At 36.0% G+C, this 19,156-nt stretch overlaps 2 protein-coding genes and 1 pseudogene across 3 annotated transcripts; 1 reads left to right on the top strand and 2 right to left on the bottom strand.

The window, feature by feature from the left end:
* Positions 1-5,164: 5,164 nt before the first annotated feature.
* Positions 5,165-6,769, bottom strand: LOC131023000 (uncharacterized; annotated as a pseudogene).
* A 4,302-nt stretch (positions 6,770-11,071) lies between these two features.
* LOC131022724 (V-type proton ATPase subunit D-like) lies at positions 11,072-12,076 on the top strand. Its single transcript, XM_057952236.1, has one exon. The coding sequence runs from the start codon at positions 11,072-11,074 to the stop codon at positions 11,852-11,854; it is 783 nt and encodes a 260-aa protein (XP_057808219.1). The 3' UTR covers positions 11,855-12,076.
* Positions 12,077-12,351: 275 nt separating this feature from the next.
* On the bottom strand, positions 12,352-18,374 carry LOC131022722 (protein SIEL). 2 transcript variants are annotated; one of them, XM_057952235.1, is made up of 9 exons: positions 17,596-18,374; positions 17,089-17,169; positions 16,336-16,569; positions 16,003-16,194; positions 15,083-15,223; positions 14,692-14,781; positions 14,077-14,558; positions 13,098-13,768; positions 12,352-13,012 (listed from the first exon to the last, which is right to left on the bottom strand). In XM_057952235.1, exons 1-9 carry the CDS (start codon positions 18,361-18,363, stop codon positions 12,999-13,001), a joined length of 2,673 nt encoding a protein of 890 aa, XP_057808218.1. In that variant the 5' UTR covers positions 18,364-18,374; the 3' UTR covers positions 12,352-12,998. The 2 variants fall into 2 exon arrangements, with proteins under 2 accessions (XP_057808218.1, XP_057808217.1); XM_057952234.1 differs by having other exon boundaries at positions 12,352-13,768; positions 17,596-18,372.
* Between the last annotated feature and the right edge of the window lie 782 nt (positions 18,375-19,156).

The following is a 19,156-nucleotide window of genomic DNA, read 5'->3' as shown; positions in this document are numbered from 1 at the left end:
TTTTTTCTAAAAAGTTAGATTACACATTGATTTTTTTTATGAAAATTTACCAATTGAAATACTAAATAAATTGATATAATATAATATGAATCTCGTATCAATTTTTTTAAGCCTTAGACGAGAGGATTCTCAAAACTTAGTTATGGTCTTTCAAACTTCAAACAAGATGATGCTTACTAGCCAGTTTTATTCTTTCAAACTCCAAACGAAATGATGCTTGAAACTCAGTTATTCTATTTTAAGCTCCAAATGAGATGATGCACATAACTCTGTTATGGTTTTTCAAGCTCCATACAAGATGATGTTTAAAAGTTAGTTATGATCTTAGAAGTTAGTTATGGTATTTAAAACTCCAAATGAGATGATGCACATAATCATGTTATGATTTTTCAAGCTCCATACAAGATGATATTTAAAAGTTAGTTATGATCTGTGAGGTCCCGGGGGGTCTCGAATAGGTGTATGGGGGGGAATACACCTATGGGCTATTTTTATAAAATCCTCAATCAGAGGGATCTGAAGAAGGAGATCTAAACGAAACTTTACACGCAAACAAAGACACCTGTTGATTGAAAACAGTTTTGACCAAACAGGGTTGACGACTGATACTGAACGCTCTTCAGTAAGGAGTTATCAGTTAAGTTACTGGAACTTAACTGATGCACTTATGGGCTTCAGTCGAGTTTGCTAAAACAGAGATGATAACACTATTCCTAACTATCAAAAGATAGATCAGTCAGACTGATATCATACGCAGCGGAAATTAAACTTAGTTTCGCAATAGCCTCGGTTGAGCATGTTGTTGGTCTTAGGTTTCTCTTTGCAGTTAATCAGTATTCAGTTTATCAATTGAAACAACACAAGTAGGAATGTAAAACTGAAAGCTGTAAACAACACAGAGACTTTTACGTGGTTCGGAAAAACTCTTTCCTACATCCACGGTCGGTTGATCAGACCAACAATCCACTCCGCAAGTGCTTAACAGGTGCACTGCAAACCAAACCGTGTGCTTGTCGGGTGCACACAACCGTACCACTGAAGAAAACTCTTCTTCAGTTCCCACGCTTCACTCGCGTCGGATTTCTCTTGCTTAGCACAACCCGCACTAAGACTCTCAGAGACAGAAAACCCTTCTGACCTCCGAATCACTCAAAACACTCATATCTTTCTTTTGGAAATGAGTTTTGAACGAGTGCCAACTATACTACAAAGAACAAGTTCTTTGTAGCAAGTTTGACCTTGGCTTCTGGGTAAACAGAGGTTTGCCTAAGGTCTAAGAGAATGTATGTAATCAGCAGTGACTGATTTTGGCTTTTGAATTCTCTTCTTCGATTCAAGCTTTGGGGAGATTAAGTTTTAGGCTGAGTAGCAATTTCGGCAGAGCTTCAGCTTATGTCGTTGAATCGGTGAAGATTGAAGTTGATCCTCGAGCGCTATTTGTAGGAGAACTCTTGAATAGATCCGTTGGCGTAGAACGTCCTCAAGAGTTCTTCCGTTGGAGAGCAATTCAAATTTGGGCTGAGGCTTCAATCTTCGAGGTTCCTTGTCTGGTGGAAACGGCTCTCTTGAGGGACATGAGATGTGACGTCTCTGATAAAGTAACCACCAAATAGGAATGACCTCTGCAGAGATAAGATCCTGAGATCTCTGCATTTAATGCGGCTGTACTCTTGTGAGTACGTGGCTTCCTTTGAACGTTGGAAGATCAGTCCGAGGAAGAATGATCAACTGATACTTGACTTTAGTATCAGTCTGTGGCACACATTAAGTAATCAGTTCCAAACTGATTCTTCAACTGATACTTCAGTTGGTATCTTCAGTCTTCAGTCTTTAGTCCTTCGTCCTTCAGTCTTCAGTCTTCAGAACAACATACTAAACTAGAAACAAACTCTAACACTTGAGTTCAAAACTGTTTTAGTCTATTACAATTAAGACCTATGAATTTTGGTATCATCAAAACAAGGATTAATTAGGATATTCCACAAGGTTCCCAACATGATCTTATAAGTTTCAGATTGTATAATCTCACACGTCAGTCCTGGTCTTTCAAGCTCCTAATGAAAATAATGTTTAGAAGTATGATATTTAAAGTATCAAATAGTGATGTTCAAACGATTGACGCATAAAAGTCAGATATATTATTTTAGGGTCCAAACGAGATAATCCTCAGAAGTTTGGCGTTCAAAAGTTAAATATTGTCTTTCGAGTTCTTGATGATCCTCTGGGCTTATAGAGTTGAGATGAGATGATGCTTATATGGCATATGAGATCTTAAATTAATTTTTATCCGTCAATATAAAAAAATTGTACAAAATTTATATGAAAGAGTTTTTTTTATTATTCTAGTAAAAAATGAACATTTAATTGATGAATATAGTTGAAATTAATATAACGTAAACTTTATTACATCAAATTAAATTAATTAAAAATAATATAAATAATTTAAATTAAAATTTAAAGTCCCATCGAAATTCGATGGATTATACACTAGTTTAGGTAGGGGTGGGAAGATAGGGTTCGGGTATAGGGTACCCGAATACCCGACCCGAAAAAATCGGGTATCGGGTACCCTATACCCGAAAAATTAGGGACCGGGTTCGGGATCGGGTATTTAGGGTGGGGAAAAATCGGGTATCGAGTATACCCGATCGGGTATCGGGTATACCCGAAATACCCGATTTATGATTTCATATTTAATTTCATTTATGATTTCAATGAAATTTTATGAAAGAATTTCCTATTTTTTTTATGACGTTCATAATTTTTTTTATTTTTTATTTACCTTTTTTGGACTATAATTACAACATTTTTTCACCAGTGTCAAGTCAATACACTCAACAACCTTTTTTCACTTTCAATACACTGAACAATTTTTTCTTAAAATTCATATTATTTTTTTCTAAGAAGTACATTCATGAACCGAAGAAGAAATTATTTCATGGACGGAATTAGTACTTGTATATATACTCCTTCAAAGAAATAATTCTTGAGAGATAAATATGTATATATATCTACTACTACATCACATATACGACCAAACGAAATATGGAAAAGTGCATAATACCAAAAACTGAAGGAAAAAAGTCGGGCTGCAAATTGCAATTCTCTCAACTCTCTCTCTCTTCACGATGATGTTGATCTCATCTCTTCTGCGTGTTGCAGCGATGATATCTGCAATCAGATGGGTATTAATTTAACTCGAGATACGGATCCATTTTTACTCTGTATTGCCTTTACTATACATCGAGGATTTTTCGATTTTTGCGCTCCTCTTTCTCACGTGAGTTCTATGTAAACCTCAATTCATCTTTGTTCTGGAAAAAAGAGAGAAATCGTTACTCTAATTCAACTTTTTTCAGTTTAGTTTGATTGAAAATTGAATTTATGCTATGGCATTTGAGTTGCTTCTTCGATTTAATTAGCTAACTTTATTAATTAGCATGTGAACTTAGTTTAGCTAACTTTATTAATTAGATTTATTGGCAATAAAGTTATTTGGACAAAATTTGTCTGAACCAAATTAACATGATTAAATACTTTATAAAATAAATTTATTTAAAATTTTTGGTTCACAATAAAAAATAATTTAGCTAGTTTAATTGTTTTCTTCATATTGTAATTTTTTCGTAATTTTTTAATAATCTTTTAAATTTTTAGTACTTTAAAGTACAAAACATACAAAAAAAAAATAAAATGTTAAAAAAATTACAAAAAAACTACAATATGGAAAAAATAATAAAATTAAATAAATTCTTTTTAAATTTGTACCAAAAATTTTAAGTTAATTAATTTTTAAAAGTTTTAAATATCTTTTTGTCTGCACAAATTTTGTCCAAATAGCACTACTCTATTACTAATATGAATTTATACTTTATTGAAATATGGCTAGTGTTTAAGACCGCCACCCGCATCGGGCTGGCTCATCTGTCGACTCGAATCAATTTGGGCGATAAGCCAGCCGATACAGGGAGGCCTGACTCGAGGTGCGGCTCATCCGCAAAAAATGTCGGGTGCATGTTTTACACAGGTCGATATTTTAAAAACAAAATGAAAAAATTATTTATAAAGTACTCTTCATTTACATACATAAAAAATATCTTTTTATGTTATTAAAAGTGTCATTTGCAAAGTATCATTTATCGTTTAATTCGAATATATCATTTGCATAAATTAGAAGTGTTATTTGCAAAGTACTCTTCATTTACATACATTAAAAATATTTTTTATATTAAAAGTGTCATTTGCAAAGTATCATTTATCGTTTAATTCGAATATATCATTTGCATAAATTAGAAGTGTTATTTGCGAACATTAAATATATCATTTGTAATACATAAAAATATATTTATTATTAATCAAATTATAAAATAAGTCAATATAATATTAAGTATCATTACTGTAAATAAAAGTGTCATTCAGCGTGAGTAAAAATGTCATTTACATATAACAATAGTATATTTTTACTAAGTCAAAATGAAATTCTGAATGATACTTTTATGTGCGGATACTATAGCCTCTCTGATATTAAAATGTTTTGTAATAATTTTGTGTGGCCAGTTAAGTTAAATTTGAAAGCAAAACAAAAATATTATAATCGATCAAAATCAAATTTACAATATTTTTATTGATGTATGTATGTGAATTGACTTTATATTTATTGTTTAGTTTCTTAATCGTGAAGTTTAAATATAACGAGCAAGAAATATAGAACAAATGCTCTTCCATTCCATTTTATTTGATATATCAAGATTACAAGTTCAATCTATATAGATAGTGTTGACATTATAGAGATCTGATGAAAGCTATCACATATAATAAAATTAATTATTGACTGAAAATTGTCAAATGTACATATATGAAACACCCTTTATACATCTCATTTCCAAAAACTGCACCTAAAAAAAATACCAATAGATTGAGATTCATAATTACCGCAACTCATTACCACTATTATTGATATAAAAGTAAAGATTATTCCTACTTGTCCTCACTCCTTCCGATTATTCTATATGATGAACTACGAATTTTCCTTAAAAAGGTAAGAAATTAAAGATCCAAATCGAAATGATAAGTCTCCTAGTATTAATGTAGGCACCAAAGCTATAACAAACTCCGATCCATATACCTTCATGTCATCTCTATCTATTTACGATGTCCCCGCTCTTTAATGGCTCGTCTTGCGCTTCTTTGCCTGCCGCATCCTTTCCCTTCTTTCTTCCTCTTCAATCAGCCGGAGCTGTTCGTCATCCTCCTGTTTCGCAATTCTTGCACTGGATCATCAAACATAACACGTCAAAATTGGCCTCCATATCAGCAGTGTCATCATCATCTCGAAACTTATTGGGGTTATAACTGTAAAACAATGGCAGCCTTCAATACTTGAATAATAAGGAAAGGTAGAGTTACTAGGAACAAGATACATGTCAAAAAATGTTTAATTACCTAAACATTTTTCTGATCAAATTTATGGCATTATCACAGTCGGAATCATCATCACGCAGCTGCCTCTTAGGTTTTGCCTTTGGTCGTTCATCCCGTAAAGTAGCATGTGGCGGGTGTCTTGGAGGCGATCTCTTCAACTGCAATAAAGCAAAATTAATTTGTAACTGATCGTTAACAGCTCATACCTGAACCTTAGAGGAAGGCAATGACTGTTTACTAATAACCTTAGGCTTACTAGTCTCATGATAATCTTTTTGTACAGGTCTTCTCAAAGTCGAAGGCTGACCATGCGAAGGAGTAGGTCTATTATTGCCAATCGATACGTGCAACAGGTTGGAGAGGTGAAGAAGTTGGTTTACGTACACCAGAAATAACATTTTTTGTAACAGGTTGGGTCAGCTTCCCTGTAGTAGGCACCGAACTCCTAGCAGGCGCAGATTTGGGTCCTAGAGGCCGACCAGGCCCAGTTCCACTATTGTTACCAAACTGTTCCCTAGATTATGTAGATGGCTTGTTAGTTTGAGCTAATTTATCCATCCCAACTTTAGGTTTGCTTTGGCTAAATGGAAACATAGGCTTCCTTCCATCATGACCGTTGGAGACTTCTCTTCGATGACCATTCACCACCGGTCTGCTCCTTGGCATGGATTCAGCAGATCGTGCATCTTCAAGTTCATGAAAAAACATGTATGAGCTCCCCTAAGAAAAATATAATTGCAATAGGATGTGCATCAACAAACCACGCTTCGGGGCTGATACATTTCTTGGGGGTGGACCTTTTGTGGAGGCTGGAACCTCAGCATCTTCTGAAAACAGAAATGAATAGTTTTCTCTTGTATTTTTACGGTTGGATTGAAATTTTGAACTGACAGGAGCTGAAACAGAGCTCTTCTTCTCCTACAGATAAACACGGGGTATAAGGGAACAATGTCACAAGTTTTCAATTTGTTATGGATGCAAACACGAGGTATAAGGGAACAATGTCACAAGTTTTCAATTTGTTATGGATGCAAATAAAAGATTACTAAAAGAAACCAGGCTGTGATATATCCATGAAAACTTGCAAGTTCAACGGAACTGAATAAAATATTATGACGCTTAAGTCACCCTATAGGAGCGAACCTCCTCAGCGTAAAGAGAAAGGTCCAGGGTTAAATCCTCACAGTCCCCCTTCCCCTGACCAAAAAAAGTCATCCAATAGCAGTACAACTCGATAACTGAACCACAAAACAATAGTGATGATGCTTGCCAAAAGCAATATTGAACCAACCACACCTCTCTTGGTCATTAGCTTGAAACTGCAGTTGTTTAGGCTCTTAACATGCATCTATCTTCGGCGGCCCATATTAAGGTTCAACTAGTAAAAAAGGAAAATATAACAACATCAAAGCAGCAGTGCCAACATAAAAAGGACAAAACTTCAGCACGAACCTTATGGCTAGTTTTACAAATCTTTGCTTTCTCTAACAAGGACTTTCTTTCTGGAGCAATAACTCTCTGTGGAGGCCCAAAGAAAGAACCATAGCTGAAAATAAACAGGTTGCTAAAATCAACCTTAAATTGATCCGAATGCAACTCTACTGATTACATAAATTCTCTTAGACCTTAGGCAAACCTTGTTTGTCCAAAGCCTAGGTCAAACTAACTCCAAAGAACTTGTTCTTTGAAGTTTAGTTGGCAAGATTTCAAACCTCCCTTCGACCGATAGAATCGACTGTCTGAGTTGCAAAGGAGTTCAGGAAGGTACTCTGTCTCCGTGAGGTCCTAGTGCCAGTTCGTGCTAGGAGTGAGAAATTCAACAAGGTGTGTTGGTACTGAAGATTGGATCTTCAGTTGTTTCGGTTGTGTGCACCCGCAAGCACACGTTTCGGTTTGCTGTGCACCCGTAAGCACTAGCATCGGTTTGCAGTGCACCCGTAAGCACTTGCAGAGTGAAGTTGTTGGTCTGATCAACCGACCGTGGATGTAGGAAGTATTTTCCGAACCACGTAAAAATCTCTGTGTTATTTACAGCTTTCAGTACTTAGTTTCTTACTTGTGTTCTTCATTTCTTGAACTGAAAACTGATTAATTGCAAAGAGAAACTTAAGACTAACAACGTGCTCAACTCAAAAGGCTATTGCGAAACAAAAGATTTTCGCTGCGTGTGTTATCAGTCTGACTGATCTATCTTCTGATAGTCAGTGAGATTTATAACATCTCTGTTTATTAAACTCGACTGAAGCCTTATGTGCATCAGTTAAGTTCTTGTGACTTAACTGATAATCCTTACTGAAGAGTCTTTCAGTATCAGTCGTCAACCCTGTTTTGGTCAAAACTCTTTTCAGTAAACAGGTGTCTGAGTTTGTGTTTAAAGTTTCGTTTTGATCTCTATATTGAGATATTCAATAAAAATAGCCTATAGGTGTATCCCCCCCCCCCATACACCTATTCGAAACCCTCCGGACCTAACAGAGTCTCTAATCGGGTCGGGCGACCTGGCCGCATATGATGCGGTGGACCGCATGCAAGTTTTTGCGTATGTTTTGTTATTTATATAATATTTTATAGCAGTAATCATTGATATAGATATCAAATTTTTGGATGTTATGGTTGTATTATTATATAGGTCAGTAAACGTGAATATCCATGTGAAAATTTCTAACCGACTAAGTGAATTCTTCCCGAAGAAAGAACATTTATGAATACTCAAAATTCATGAGAAAGTTAACTCATGCCTAACGGTGAAGTTTCAATGAAAATAGTTAGTTAAAATTAAGTGTTGTCTTGACTTGTAGATCAAGCATATTTTCGATGAAATATTTCAAACTATCAACCTGTATTTTATATGAATCAGTCGATTTATCCGAAAAAGGTTTTGAAAAATATGACTATATCACATTCATTTAGCTACCAAATGGTTTTCTTATCACTTGAAGTGGATAAGGACTCACTTAGACCAAAAGAAAATAACCAAGTTATTTAGGATCCGAAGTTCCTTATTTGTGTGTTATTGGAGCACTACTTTTGTCATGCATGATATACAATTCAAAGTTAACATGCTAACAAGATATAATATTTCTCCAAGAAGGAGAATTTGAAATGGTATTAGCCATGTTATCGGTTATCTTCAAAGCAAAATACAATTGGTATTTATTATAAAAGAAATTGAAATTTGATATTGGTGGCTAATGTTAATAATATATCTAATCCTGAAAATCATATTGAACACTTTCAAGATATATTGTTATCTTGAGGGGAACAAGATCTTTTAAATAATTCCAAAAACTAGACCTTGAAGGTCAAATGGCCCTGAAGGCCGAATTGTTGTACTATTTTTTCCTTACAAAGTTTTTTTTCCTACAAGGTTTTCTTAGTTAAGGTTTTTAACGAGGCAATTAGTGTAACACATGAGTAAATGTATGCCTTGTAGTTTTTTCCTCTATCGATTTTTTTTTCTATAGGATTTTTATGGAGAGGCTTTTAACAAGGCATGAACATCTAAATAATAACGTCAAATGAGGAGTGTTTTTGGAGACAAATTGCTTATATCACGCAACTCAAAAGATACATGAAGATTTGTTCAAGTGATAACTGAGCAGACTTATTCATGAAGATATTAACAACATCAACATTCAGAAAGTTGGTATACAAGATCGGAATGCGTCGAGTTGAAGATCTACAATGATGATGTTTTAGAGGGAGTAGTTGTACTATTTTTTCTTCGATTATATTTTGTCTTGTTAGATTTTTTTGATAAGATTTTTATGAGGCAACATATTTTTAGGAATTTTGTCATTCAAATGAAAGTGTTGTAAATATATATACATATATCTTTTCTAGTATAAATGATAATCAAACTCTAAATTTTAACTTTATATCTCTCTATGAACAATGAATAGGAATATTTAGTTCTCATAATAATATACGCTAGATTTATCTAGTCTCTGCAACATAAAGGGGGAGATTTAACTGCGGGATTTAACACAGTGTGTATTGTTTTGTAATGTATACATGCTTTTTCAATCCTTACCATTGACACCTCACTTATTTTAGAATTTCCTAATTTTCAGGAATAGATTTTATAATCCTTTTTGGCAAAATTACTGTAAGTATTTATTATTTATTTTACCAAATTAAAGATTCGTGGGAACCAAATTTATAGATAACTGATTATTAATTGTTGATACTGATTTGAAATATGTTTATACAGAACTGATCATCTATCCACCGTGGGCAAGCGTAACGTGCCCACCATTGATGTGGCAATTTTAATTAGAAAAGATAACTAATAAATCTTACTCTAATTAAAATGGATCGGTTCTGTATGTTTATAATGGATCATGTTCCATGATAATTATTATTCTTGTTCATTGTTCATAGAGAGATATAAAGTTAAAATTTAGAGTTTGATTATCATTTATACTAGAAAAGATATATGTATATATATTTACAACATTTTCATTTGAATGACAAAATTCCTAAAAATATGTTGCCTCATAAAAATCTTATCAAAAAAATGGTGGGTAGGTGATCGGTTCTGTATGTTTATAATGGATCATGTTCCATGATAATTATTATTCCACCCCTCTCATCTCTCCAATCACCAATTCTCACACTACCGCACCTTCATCTTTGTAGATTTTCTTCGGCTCCTCTTGCTCTAATTAAGGTACTCTCTCGAATCCCTAATTCGTTCGATTCTTATGTTGATTGAATCGTTGTCTTTTTCTGACTACGCATTATTAGGTTTTAGATCGCTCTAGTGTTTGACTGCATTCAATTTTGTTTTGGTAATACTCGATTAACATTTGGTGGCTTGTGTGGTTGAGATCGTTGAAGAATTCCCTAGAGATTTCGCTGTTTGCTGATTTAATATATATTCTTGAATTGACGGTGGATCTCAACTTGATTTATGTGATCTATATTTAGTCTGGAATCACTCGATTTTCATCTCTGCAACTTGTTGAGTCACAGAGAGCAAGTTGCCTCAACTGCTCTTTCTTCAGTTCGGCTCCGACTAATTTCTCCCAATTGTCGTAATTCTTAGACATTTCTCTACCTCCACGAAATTGGCTACACAAAGTATGGCTTAAGATTGTTTATATGTACTTCTTTTTATGAGGGAAAATAACTAATTTTTTCATTCAAGTAGATGAATGAGCTAGACTTATTACAGAGATTATTGATATCTTGATTCATAAAATATTGCAAGATTACTAGCAAATAACTAAAATTCAATTCCGTGTGTGAAAGTCTTCTTCAGCTTGACATAGAAATTGTTTTTCAATATTTTGTTGCTTCGTAGTCTGAGTGTAATATTTCATAATCTTCTTTATTTGTTCGTTTGGAGGAAAGGGCTAAGAAATTTGTGAATTTATGAAGAAGCGTGAGTTGGATTGATGGATTCGTCCAGCTTTTGTTAATTAGGGTAATGCACAATGGTTCTACAAGCTAAAGGGTATGTTTGTTGTTTCAGGTGTCGAGAAAGAATAGGCAGTAATAAAACAAGGGGTTGATACAGAGGTACATCTCTGATATTTCAAAGATCTAAAGTTGTAATTGTGTTCATCCGACCTGGCATGCTTCTTATTTGGTGTTTAATGCGTACACCATTTGTTTTTCTTTTTCAGCTATAAAATTTGGCGAGATGTCCGGACAGACTCAGCGCTTGAATGTTGTTCCGACTGTGACAATGCTTGGAGTAATGAAAGCTCGACTGATTGGGGCTACGAGAGGCCATGCATTGCTCAAGAAGAAGAGTGATGCTCTGACTGTGCAATTTCGGGCAATCCTAAAGAAAATTGTTTCCACGAAGGAATCCATGGGAGATATCATGAAAACTTCCTCCTTTGCCCTTACAGAAGCTAAATATGTTGCTGGTGATAATATTAAGCACTCTATTCGCGAAAATGTCAAAAGTGCATCACTCAAGGTTAGATCGCATCAGGAAAACATTGCCGGTGTGAAACTTCCCAAGTTTGAATACTTCGTGGATGGAGAGACTAAGAATGACTTGACTGGTCTGGCAAGGGGAGGCCAGCAGATCCAAGCATGCCGCGCAGCGTATGTGGAATCTATTGAGCTGCTCGTCGAACTTGCTAGCCTCCAGACATCGTTCTTGACCCTTGATGAGGCAATCAAGACCACAAATCGCAGGGTCAATGCGCTGGAGAATGTTGTGAAGCCACGCATAGATAACACAATAAGTTACATCAAAGGAGAGTTGGACGAACTGGAAAGGGAGGACTTCTTTAGGCTGAAGAAGATTCAAGGTTACAAGAGGAGAGAGGTCGACAAGCAGCGTGAATCTGCCAAGGCGTATGCTGAAGAGAAGGTTGCAGAAGAAATGTCGTTACAGAAAGGTATCTCTCTTACATCGGCCCATGACCTGCTATCCCAGTCGAAGAAAGACGAGGACATAATCTTTTGAAAACGGTTTATTAGTTTGATTTTGTTTAAATTATGTTGTGTGATCTTGCTAGATTTCCTGTCTCTTATTTAGAAGGCATTATATTATTATTTGGCGAAGAGTTATTTTCCCGAAATAAGAGCCTTATGTATGCTTTGTATTTATTCTTCAACCCATAAAAACCTTTGTGATTCTGGAAGTTTTGTTGGTTAAAAAACATCTGCTGATCTATCTTTATTTGAACCGTTGCTTTTGATAGCTTGATGATGTAATTGAATAATCTATTTATTCATCCATAGTTTCATCAAGTTTTTATTTAATTTTTGGGTATTGCCAGCAATGATAGACATGAATTTGTTCAAATACTTGAAAGCTCAGTAATGAAGCTGAGAATGATGAATTCTGACATTGTTGCCCAAATATCTTAATACATTCTCTAATTCATGTAGTAATACATTCTACAATTTACATAATCTTTTAATTCATGCGTTTCACAACAAATTTATACATGTTCCACATTTTAAAAAGGGTGTAGCAAATATATATTGAATAATAACACTCGACTTCTCAATACAAATAGAAGATGAAAAACCGTTTTGCAGACTCCAACTGACTAGGAAGAAGAGAAGAAAAAACACACATACTTATTTTATCTCAGATTCACTTTCCCCCCTAGCTTTACAAACCCACACTTCCTCTGCTACAAAAAACAGATTCACTTTCCCCCCTTCCTTTACAAACCCACACTTCCCTGCTACAAAAAACAACACTCACACACACACAAACCATCTTTTCTTCTGCATCCATTCCTCTCTTTCCCCAAAATGGCTTCTCTCAACGCCAACGCCAATATCCCACTCCACCGCAGGCTGGGCGCGGGGCCCTCGGGCCTCGCCGGCGTTTCATCCCTCATTCTCACCAATGACTTTTCTCAAAGGTCCAGACTCTGCTCGCTGCATGCATAATCTCAAATTTGAATCCACCATCGTCATGCAGGCTTTAAAGATTCTGTTTATCTATAAACATCATCTAACAACCATAGACAGATGAACTTCTGTGCCTCTGGAAAGGTAGACGAGCTCGTGTTTGGGCCCGTTGTAGCGCTTCACATATCGATCCTCGGACAAGTATTCCATGGCTATGGAAACCTTCAATACCAAGTGTTTCACTCTGGGTGTCCTAAAGAAAGGAGCAACAAATTTAAACTTCTCGGATCCCCCAAATTCATCCAAATCAAGGAAGACAAACTGAGTTGATTTCTCACCAACAGAAATTGCAAGCCACAATTTGATTTCACTAGACATGTTGCGCAATGTGATCTCAAATGGAATACCAACAGGTAAACCTGGAACAAAAGGGAGAGGCTTTTGGAAATCATTACCACAAGCATCCAATTCCGCGTCAAGGTATTTTAGCTCTCCAGATAACACAATACGCTTCAGCGAGAAGAGCTTAAGAGAGTTCAGAAGCAAGTCCGGCATGTCCACGGCTTTGTCCTCCGAGTCACCAATTTCATGTGATACGTTCAGGAGCTCAGTCACAAAATGTGAACCTTCAACTGGACCTTCTTTATGAAGACATTCAACACTACGAATCACAGAATTCAGTTTCTTCGTATATTCCTCAAAACACGAGGTGTCTCCATGAGACAATCTCATAGCATAAGTCACAAGCATTAGCTCTAGGATATGTAATTCTTCATTTCTGCTCATTCCCACGTATCTATATAGCATTTCTGAGAGTCTCCTTTCCATTTTACCCAACAAGTTCTCCAAAGCTCCCATCCCTTTCAACTGGAGATTTGTCTTAGTAAAAGAATATGCCCAAGCATTTCCAAGCAGTTTAATTATGTGTATGTATTTCAAAGCAAAAACCACGACACCCGCAGTTTGGTGTGTGTCGCGAGTAAAACTACTGATCCCCTCTTTCCAACTCCTGCACATGCAAACCAGTATAAATATTACTGTACATATAGAAAAGAAAACATGACAAAATAATGAACGTATGAGCCAACGAGTTTAAGAGAGCAGTGCGTAATCCATTCAGCAACATACTGAAGAAGAGAGATTCCGTACAAGAATAAATCTTTAACTGGCTAGTCCTGACTGATTTATAGATCTCAGCACCATAAGAATGACTGAATTACAAAAAACCAAAGCAACTTTTCTCAAACTTACGAGGCTCTAGGACTAAAAACAGAATGCAAAAGTCAGCTTCGAAGCTTTGAGTGAAATAGTAATTACCTCAATGTTCGAGTTACTTCATTCATGCATCCGAGTTGAATCAGCGGCCACAAATCAACAACTTTTTGGAATATAATTTCCACGCAGCTCATAGCTTTAACTTGTGACTCAAGGGGAGTTGTGAATTTCTTAGGTCCCATTGTTACAGGAAAAAGAGAGGAAACTTCATTACTCTTTTCATGTAAGTGATTATGATTGTACTTCAAACCAAAATCCAGTAATCCCCCCTCAAAATTTTCAGAAGTTGATGTAAAAGTGAATCTGCTGCACTGAGATAGATATGTTAAAAGGGTGTTCTCATCCACAACCTCAACAAGACCACAGGATATTCTACCCAAGAGTGTAACTGCATAAGAAAATATCTGTGGAGGGATACTGCTGGTTTTTCGTTCAAGTGACACAGGAGCTGAGATGGCCAGCACAAACAATCCAGCTGTTCTCACCTTGTTAAATCCCAACTTGCCATCAAAGGAAGGCTCCAACTGGAAATTTATTCATATCAAGAAAATGAATTGGAGCAAGCAGTATGAGTGCACGCACATAACTGTAAATTTTGACAATAGCATTGAAGAGAAATATCAAATATCTACTTAGAAACATCAAACATACACTTACCTCTTGAGAAACCTCTTGAATGATCTTGACTACAAATTTTCTATGCAAACAACCAATTCTATATAAAGCATAAAAGATATCGGCTTCATCCTGAAAATATTGGATCAAGAGGACTAAATTACTTACAAAAAACCCGAGGAAAAAAAAACAAAACAAAAAAAAAAACATAACGGAAGAGTTATTTCCCTGCCATTTTACGGAATTGTGCTGCTAAAATGTATTTTGGTAGTGAGACCACTGGAACATGAAGATGATGAAAATTTATCTGGATTTTTAGTTTAAAATGATGTGATATATTGCAAAATAAAATAGCAGAATAGTATTCTCTGCAGATGGATTACATTAGGTAAATTCACTTTCAAGATAACAACAAACTTTGAAAAGAAACCACCTCTGGATAGAGCTCCAAGTTCTTTATAAGATTCTCGATGCAAGATCGAAACATTGCCAACTTCTGTAACTTAGTATACTGGAGAGTCTTCCTCATTGCAGACCTTATCAAGGCATCATTGTCAATTAAAACACTAAAGAACTGCAATGAACAAACAGATTAATGTGCCACTATATCCATCAGACAAGACATATCAACTCGACTGCTGTAGATATAAATAGCAAAGAAGAGATGGTAAAGGATGAGGGAAATAGCAATGAAATTATTGACATATCCAGCAATAACATTAAGGCCTATGATTATGGTCTTAAACAGCATTAGGGTCGCAACCTATATACCAACTTCATATTAAAAAATAGGGAAAATTGCACCTAAATACACAAACTTTGCCAAAAATCCATATTTGACGCGAAGTTAGGATTTTACATTTTAATACACCAACTTTCGTTGTTGTCCAAATTTGACACGACTTAATTCTTAAAAATTCAAAAAACAACCCCTTTTTGTAAATAATTATACAAAGACCCACTTATGTTATAATTTGGGACATTTAAACCAAAACAAGATATTTCCTTATGATGTTTTCTTTTAAATCATTTTAGAGTCGGATCAAAGATTAAAAGAAAACATCATAAAGAAATATCTTGTTTTGGTTTAAATGTCCCAAATTATAACATAAGTGGGTCTTTGTATAATTATTTACAAAAAGGGGTTGTTTTTTGAATTTTCAAGAATTAAGTCGTGTCAAATTTGGACAACAACGAAAATTGGTGTATTAAAATGTAAAATCCTAACTTCGCGTCAAATATGGATTTTTGGCAAAGTTTGTGTATTTTCACGCAATTATCCCTAAAAAATATTGGTTGAGTCCCCTTCTGAACAAGAGAGCACCAGAATGTATGGTCAGAGCAAGAATTTACCATGTGCAGGTGAGATTCTGCCACATTTAGATGGCCGTATGTAGCCATATGATGCAGAGTCTCCAACGCTTGTAAGCGTACCATCACCAAGTCATCATTCAGCATATCCATCAATATGTCTACAGTCCCACAAGAAAATTCAGCAGATAGGACCGTCGGAGTTTGCAGAGCACGGCAAGCAGATCTTCTGACCTTGAGTAAAAATAGAAGATGAAAACAGAGAAACAGCCACGAATATTCATCAAAAAGTTATACAATGAACATAATGGAACTTTAAAAAGCAATCGGAATAGGTGGCATCTACAAGCAATGGTGAAAGTAACAATACAATACCTGAAAAAATTCATCCTCCAATCCATGAAGAAAAGCAAATGCAGCAGCAGTTGCTGGAATTTTAGATAATTTAGCAGTGTACCGGCCTGGGTAAACTTTTTCTTTGGTTGATGGCAAAGCCTTCTTAGATAAGGTTTGAAGCAATATATTCTCTGAAACAGTTGGAATCTTTCCAAGCGCATTAAAAGCAGCAACCCTTACCTCCATATCCATGTCTCTTACCATCAAGCAAAGCTGGAAGCATAGGTGCAACAAAAACACCGGACTAAGACAGCAATATAACAGTGATAATACAAACAACATAACTTAACCAAAACCCAAAGAAATCAAGCTCTTTCTAGCATGAAATTCCTTACAAATCTTCCACAAATTTACACACATTAGATGATAATGAATTGGTGCGGCTCCAATAGAGTAATGAACATCAAAACCAACCCTCGCCAAGGAAGCATTGCAATATCAGAGCCCCATAAGTTGACATACTTTTATCCATGAGAGCAAATCAACTACCATTCGTACAAAAATCTCATCCAAAAGATAGAAGCAGTTGGAGTTATTACAAGCGTGTTAATGTATATTTCCTAAAATATCTAAAACCGGTTAAACACGAATGCATCTATAAGCATAAGCCAAGTAGCCGAATGGTTCAGTCATGTGCTACAACGCCGGCATGCCTGATCATAGTGTGCACATGCGGGATCATTACTTAGCAGGAGGAACCTGTTAACTAGTGCAGAAAGGAACATATCAAACCTGTAGAAATAATGCATCAGACCAATCTCTTTTACTTTCATCTGGGTTTAATGCAACATGCAAATGCCCCCATTCACTGACCTGGAACCATGAACGAAATATTAAACATTGACAGGGCAAGTTAAGAGCATCTAAAAAATCGTACGATCATCAGTAAATAAATGCAAAGAAAGCTGCCCTCAAAACCTTTCTAAGTAAAAGCAAACACTTTCCAATAGGAAAAGACAGAAATTCAAAGAGAAAGAGACCAGCAATACTAGATTGCTCTTAATTACGCCTTCAAGCAAAACGATGCCAATGACTTACTCTCACTCCGACGTGTTATTACAAGCTGTGTTATATTTAGCATCAAATATAGGGAAAGTTCAGACGAGTTCAACTAAACACTGTTCCACTTCCTATACGCTTAAAATGATAGTCAATTAACACATTAGCATTGGAATAGAACTAAGCAATGTCTGTCATGGAAGGATTTCAACTAAAGTTACGGAGCATTAGAGACAATACCGCGCGCACAGCCGACCGTCGCACTGAATTGTCCGCATCAAACAGAAGCTCTGCAGCACGAAAGTAGCAACCTCCAACCAAACTTCGATCCTCCACCACAACACCATCATTCAAAATCATCACCAAACCATCCAATGCAGCTTCCCTAATATAGGGATAAGGATCCTTAGTAAACCCTAAGAGCACCGTCAGCAACACCGATGGCCTCATGCGAAATTTACTCACATTCCTCAGCATCCATTTTCTCGTTTTCACGCACTCATAGAAACAGAGGGAGAGAAACAACGACTCATCGGAGAAGAGGTCGAGTGCGGTGGAATCCGCCGGGTTGAGAAACGAAAGAGCGTGGGGTAGGGCGGAGGTTGGTGTTGAGGGGAGGAGGATGAAGGCATGGACGGCGGCTCCGACTCGGTGGCGCAGGCGGGGGTGGTAGTCGGACAGAGCGGAGAGGAGTGAGAGAATTTGTTGGTGGTTAGAATTAGGATTTTGGAGATGGAGGTTTAGGGTTTCTACAATGGTGGTAAGAGTTGAGTCGGACGTGCAGGGGTTGGTGATGAGAGAGAGGACGGCGACTGACGATTTAGGAGAGAGATTAGGGTTCCGGCCGACGGCGGCGACGAGGCGTTGCTCCATCAGTAGCGGCGGACGTTGATGGGGAGAAGACGTTACTTTTGCAATTTTGAATTTTGGGCCCAATTCTTTAATTTTGTATTTGGGCCGGAAATTATAAAATAAAACTGAATATTTTGGGCCGACGGATATGCACATTTTTCTTGGGGTAATTCTATTCATAGCCCCCGTTTTACTCAAGTTTTCTTTTTTGGGCCGTCCCACGAATCTTGATACGTTTTCATTTTGGGTAATAATTATTATCTTCTCTCTCCTACTTTATCACTTTTATTACTCTATCTCTCTTACTTTATCACTTTTATATTTTATTAATTACACACTTAAAACACTAATCTACAAGTCCTTAATTTCAATGTCGAATTCAAACGTGTCAAAATTCGTGGGACCGATGGAGTAACTATAAATAAATATGAATTTACTATTTTACGCTAAACCTCATAGCCTCCACATTAAATACCCTATAGCCAATATCCCCCAGACAATAAAATTTTATGTTTTCATACGCAATTTTTTCTTCAAATTCAGTGTAGACCTTTGATTAATCTCTCTGTTATTTCTTTCAAAAAAAAATCTATCGACAAGCAGAGAAATACATAAGGTAACGTGAATACTTGGTTTCTTTCTTAGAGCTCGTTTGGTTTTCAGTAAATGATTATGTAGTATAATTTGTAACCAAGATATTTAGCGTGGATAATGACAGATTATTAATACTGAGTTGGTGTTTGCTATCATGGCTAAATACAGAATATCCTGGTTTAAATTAATCCTAGGAGGGAGGTGGTATTATTAATCCTAAGAAATCTGGATTAATAATATTGGGTCGTGGGATTAAACCGGGTCATCCGCATTATTACTAAATAATACTCCCTCCGTCCACGAAATAAACTCCCAGTTGGGGTTCGGCACGGAGACTAAAAGGTGAAAAAGGTGG

The sequence above is a fragment of the Salvia miltiorrhiza genome, chromosome 4 (genome assembly GCF_028751815.1).
Source record: "Salvia miltiorrhiza cultivar Shanhuang (shh) chromosome 4, IMPLAD_Smil_shh, whole genome shotgun sequence".
Lineage (NCBI taxonomy): Eukaryota > Viridiplantae > Streptophyta > Magnoliopsida > Lamiales > Lamiaceae > Salvia > Salvia miltiorrhiza.
The sequence above is the reverse complement of the archived record's forward strand: the minus strand, read 5'-3'. Positions and strand labels throughout refer to the sequence as shown.

Coding starts and splice junctions, on each gene's coding strand:
- LOC131022724 (XM_057952236.1), top strand. CDS start 11,072: ATGTCCGGACAGACTCAGCGCTTGAATGTTGTTCCGACTGTGACAATG.
- LOC131022722 (XM_057952234.1), bottom strand. CDS start 18,363: ATGTGCATATCCGTCGGCCCAAAATATTCAGTTTTATTTTATAATTTC. Junction 17,170..17,595: donor GACGGTCGGCTGTGCGCGCG/GTATTGTCTCTA, acceptor TCATGGTTCCAG/GTCAGTGAATGGGGGCATTT. Junction 16,195..16,335: donor TGGAGGATGAATTTTTTCAG/GTATTGTATTGT, acceptor TTTTTACTCAAG/GTCAGAAGATCTGCTTGCCG.